Here is a 5,165-nt window from a genome sequence, read left to right as displayed (position 1 = left end):
TTACATGGCAACCGCCCTATTCGTGATTGTAAGCAGATGGCAACTCTCTTTTACCCCGAACATGTTATTGTTGCCACGTCTGTTTTTGTAGTGCTACATGGCAACTGTCTAGTGTTAGTAGGTGGCAACTCCTAAAGATACCACCGTAGTCCACATGCCCGTCTCCTCTTCCACACACCAAAAGCTATCAGTTGCCATGTGTTTTTGTAGGGTACATGGCAACTGTCCTAGTGTGCTTGTAAGCAGATGGCAACTCTCTTTTACCCCGGTCATGTTTTTTGCCATGTTTTGTAGTGCTACATGGCAACTGTCTAGTGTTAGTAGGTGGCAACTCCTAAAGTTTTCAAATCATGGCAACTGTAGTAGACCAGACCATACATGGCAACAGCTGCAGTTGCCCAAAAATGGCATCCGGCACTTGACCTGAGATGGCAATTGCAGTTGAGCAACCATGGCAACTGTAGTTCAGCGACATGGCAACTGCAGTTCAGCGACATGGCACCTGGAGTTACACGTACATGGAAGAGGGTCCGGACCATAGCAATCACGGCGGGATGCGTGGTTACTGCCACGCGGGGCGTGTGGCTCGCAGGCGGGGAGGGGCGACGGCCGAGACGGGTCGTGCGGGCCGCATGGGCGCTCGCCCGGACGTGCTCGTGCGGGCGATCGCGCCGCACACCGAACGTGCGGGCTGTGGCGGGGTGCGCCCGGACGTGCTCGTGCGGGCGGGCCTGTGTCGATGCCACACGGGGCGTGCGGTAGATACCCCCTAGATGCCACACGTGTGGCAGTTATCGACGTCCTTGTATTATTATGCAGTTAATAATAATACGAACAGGAAACGATTTTTGGTGGTGACGAAAAACCATCCATGCACGCAGCTCCCTAGTAGTCCGGAGTATATATGCGTAGAAAGAAAAAAAACGTTTTAGCAGCCGGACGGTGACCAATTAACGAACGGCACCATAACGGGTCTATTCGAACGTATCCGGATTGAAAGCACGTGTTGACCATCAGACTCATGTCGCGCGCGCTCGAGCTCGGATCTCTACCAACCACCAACCTTCTTCCTAGCAGCGCACGTAGGCCCGCGCGACCAGGACCCATCCAACGCCCACCCCGCCACGGCGCTTCCCGGATCCACCTATATATTCCCCGCGCACCAAGTAGCAACTCCATTCACCAAACTAAGCAGCAAAGCAAGCTCCTCTGCTTCTTCTTGCTCTCCGGCAGCAAATTAAGCTACCTAGCTCCACTTCATTAAGCCAAGCCTTCTTTGTGCCTCCCACCTTTTTTCCACTCCTAGTTAAGGAATGGGCAGCTTGGGCACCAACGCCACGTCCTTCTCCACCTTCCCCGACGACAAGGCGGCGTTCGAGCCGCTCAACCCCGAAGATGTCCGTGCATACCTCCACAAGGCCGTCGACTTCATCTCCGACTACTACACCAACATCGAGTCCATGCCTGTTCTTCCTAACGTGAAGCCAGGATACCTGCAAGATGAACTCAGCGCGTCCCCACCGACCTACTCTGCGCCATTTGACGTCACCATGAATGAGCTCAGGACCTCCGTCGTCCCCGGCATGACGCACTGGGCTAGCCCCAACTTCTTCGCCTTCTTCCCCTCCACCAACAGCGCCGCTGCCATCGCTGGCGACCTCATTGCATCAGCCATGAACACCGTTGGATTCACGTGGCAGGCCTCACCTGCAGCCACCGAGATGGAGGTCCTTGCTCTTGACTGGCTTGCACAGCTCCTGCGCCTACCCACTACCTTCATGAATCGCACCAGCACTGGCCGTGGCACTGGCGGTGGTGTCATCCTCGGCACGACGAGTGAGGCAATGCTCGTCACGCTAGTCGCCGCCCGTGATGCAGCGCTGCGTCGAAGCGGCTCGGTCGGCGTGTCTGACATCCCACGCTTGGCTGTGTACGCTGCAGACCAGACACACTCCACGTTCTTCAAGGCGTGTCGCCTCGCAGGCTTCGACCCCGCCAACATCCGCTCCATCCCTACCGGGCCGGAAACCAATTATGGGCTCGACCCGGCAAAGCTTCTGGAAGTCATGCAAGCCGATGTCGACGCTGGTCTTGTGCCAACATATGTCTGTGCGACTATGGGCACCACGTCTTCAAACGCCGTTGACCCGGTGGGCGACGTCGCCGACGTTGCCGCCATGTTCAATGCATGGGTCCACGTCGATGCTGCCTACGCTGGCAGCGCATGTATCTGCCCGGAGTTTCGCCACCATCTCGATGGCGTCGAGCGTGTGGACTCCATTAGCATGAGCCCACACAAATGGCTGCTCACATGCCTTGATTGCACATGTCTCTACGTCCGTGATGCTCACCGACTGAGCGACTCATTGGAGACCAATCCGGAGTACCTCAAGAACGACGCTACCGAGTCCGGCGAGGTCACCGATCTTAAGGACATGCAGGTCGGCGTCGGTCGACGCTTTCGTGGGCTCAAGCTTTGGATGGTCATGCGCACCTATGGTACCGTAAAGCTCCAAGAGCACATCCGTAGTGATGTTGCCATGGCCAAGATGTTCGAAGATTTCGTCCGTTCCGATGACAGGTTTGAGGTGGTCGTACCGAGGAACTTTGCTCTTGTGTGCTTTCGGATCAAGGCAAGTGGAGCCATGACGGAGAAGGATGCTGACGAGGTCAACCGCGTGCTAATGGAGAATCTGAACAAAACTGGCAAGGCCTATCTTGCTCACACGGTGGTCGGTGACAAGTTCGTGCTGCGGTTCGCCATTGGGTCGTCGTTGCAGGAGGAGAGGCATGTGAGAAGTGCTTGGGATCTCATTAAGAAGACTACTAGCAGTATCATGGATTAAGTGGACGGACCTATCGGTGCCAAACGTTCTAGGAGCTACACAAATCCCAATATCTATGATACATTTATTCTTTTAATTTATCTTTCTTTTCTTTTGCTTCGATACAGATTATTTATTTGGACATGTGGTTCTTATTCCGACTGAGGGTATATATATAATAGGCCCATATCAAGGAAATTGATTGTAGACTGTAAAAGGTAAAATGGCTTATTTTGAATGAACACAAGATACTTTTTTATTTGTTACCGAGCTCTGCTAGCGAGTGACGAATCCTTGCCCATGCATCTCAATCAATCAAGAAATGGATGTATCCATTTCTGTAAATAAGTAATTCGGGATAAAAGGAGTATGTTGCACTCCGTTGGTTTCTACTCCCTCTGTTTCTAAATATAGGTTTTTCTAAAGATTTCAACAAGTAACTACATACGAAACAAATTGAGTGAATCTACATTCTAAAATATGTCTATATACATCCATATATGGTAGTCTATTTGAAATCTCTAAAAAGACTTACATTTAGGAACGGAGAGAGTAGGTTTCAAGATGGCAGACCGAAGCTGGTCACCGTGTGTTCCTAACTTCCCATTAATTAATTGGTCCTATCTAACTGCCACACAATTCCATCTGTCTGAATTAATGATGCTTGCACCGCAGCATTAACACAGGAAAACACAGGGTCAAAGATTTGGCAAGGACGTAATAAATAATTAAGTGATCGATTTAATTTGCGTCCAACTTCGATCCGGATTTGCAAAGGAAGGAACGATCGATCTGTGTAGTTTCATGTTTGAGTATGAACGTGGCTTAATCAGGGCATCTCCAACGCAGGACCGCTTAAGTTCCTCGAGGCAATATTTTGTACAGGTTTTTTAAGCGTCCGACTACTTGAACGAGGTCCACTCGAAAAGTATCAAAACAGCTAGGATTTTCCCTGGAGCCCAGACCTAAGAGCATCTACAGCTGGACATTGCAAATTTGGCCCCTCAAACGCCCGTGGATGCGCCCGGGCGCGTCCACAGGCACTGATCAGGCATTCATTAAATTGCGTCGTCCACATTTGTGTATTTCATATCCGATCCCCTATATCAATACTAATTCATGCAACTTCCATCAAACTATGTAGATCACAAACAGACATAGGCAAGCACAATACATTCACTAATAAATCACCACCAGGTGTTCAAAGGACCACCAAAGTTCACATAAATGACCGACAACTTCAAACTACATCTAAAAATTGAAATTAACTTGAAGAAAAGTGGATCTTCACCACTTCCGGGCCGGCCATTTCCCCTTCCGGTCGTCGGCGCAGCTGTAGTAGTCGGTGGCTAGTGGAGGATCGTCCGATTCATCGGACGAGGAGCCGTTGTTGTCGTTGTCGTCGTCGTTGGAGGAGGAGACGATGATGAGGCTCTTGAGGCGCCGGACGGCCCGGTCCTGCTGGCGCTTGAGCTTTGCCAGCTGAGCTGCCTCCGTCGCCTTCTCCTTGGCCTCACGCTCGGACTGCTCGATGGCAAGCCGGAGAGCCTTCGTGTTCTTTCGGCAGAGCCGCCGAGCGTCCGTCTCCGCCGTTGTAAGCGACCGGCGGTAGACCCACGCGAGGATCCCTTCGTCCTCGTCGGGCTCCGCCGGTAACCCGCGGCCGCGGCGGACAGAGTTCCTCCACCGCGTCCCTCTCACGGAGGATGGCAATGGGTCGGTGTTTGGATCGGGTTGAACAATATCATCCATATCCATGTAGACAATGTTTGCCCGCCCATGAAAAAAATCCATGGGTAAAAAATTGTATCCATGTCCAAACTCGATGGATATCCATACCCACTAGATATCCATTGGGTCCTCTCGAGACATATAAATAAGACATAACACAATGTTAACATAAGCTCTTCCATTCTTCACCTTGTGGCAGGCTAGGCTTCACTTATGGTAAATCATCGTCCACTAACAACCAAAGATCATTTAGTATTTTTTTCTAACATATTAGAATGACGAGTCATTTAACAAGGAGATAAAAAATAAGGGAAGGGGCGTTGGAATATGTTAGAGAGGGGATTGAATGTCAACTAATAAAAGTTACGACCGGGATTGTGTGATTTCTTTTGCATGTTTTAGATAACAAAGTGTAAAGTTGCGGTGGGACATGTGACTTTGGGGTAGGGATGGCAGATTTTTGCCCATTAAGTCATACTATCAGGTCGGGTTTGGGTATACCCATGGGTACAAGATTGTATCCATGCCCTACCCACGAGCAATCGGGCCGGGTTTGGGCGCTACCTATGGACACAAAATCATATCCAAACCCTATCCATTCGCGTTGGA

The 5,165-nt window shown here is 50.8% G+C and overlaps 1 protein-coding gene across 1 annotated transcript; it reads left to right on the top strand.

Moving 5' to 3' along the window:
• The first annotated feature begins 1,112 nt into the window (after positions 1–1,112).
• Positions 1,113–3,069, top strand: LOC109759294 (tryptophan decarboxylase 1). Its single transcript, XM_020318116.4, has one exon. The coding sequence runs from the start codon at positions 1,314–1,316 to the stop codon at positions 2,844–2,846; it is 1,533 nt and encodes a 510-aa protein (XP_020173705.1). The 5' UTR covers positions 1,113–1,313; the 3' UTR covers positions 2,847–3,069.
• The last annotated feature ends 2,096 nt before the right edge of the window (positions 3,070–5,165 follow it).

The sequence above is a fragment of the Aegilops tauschii genome, chromosome 2 (assembly GCF_002575655.3).
Source record: "Aegilops tauschii subsp. strangulata cultivar AL8/78 chromosome 2, Aet v6.0, whole genome shotgun sequence".
Lineage (NCBI taxonomy): Eukaryota > Viridiplantae > Streptophyta > Magnoliopsida > Poales > Poaceae > Aegilops > Aegilops tauschii.
This window is presented reverse-complemented; position numbering and strand designations above follow the sequence as displayed.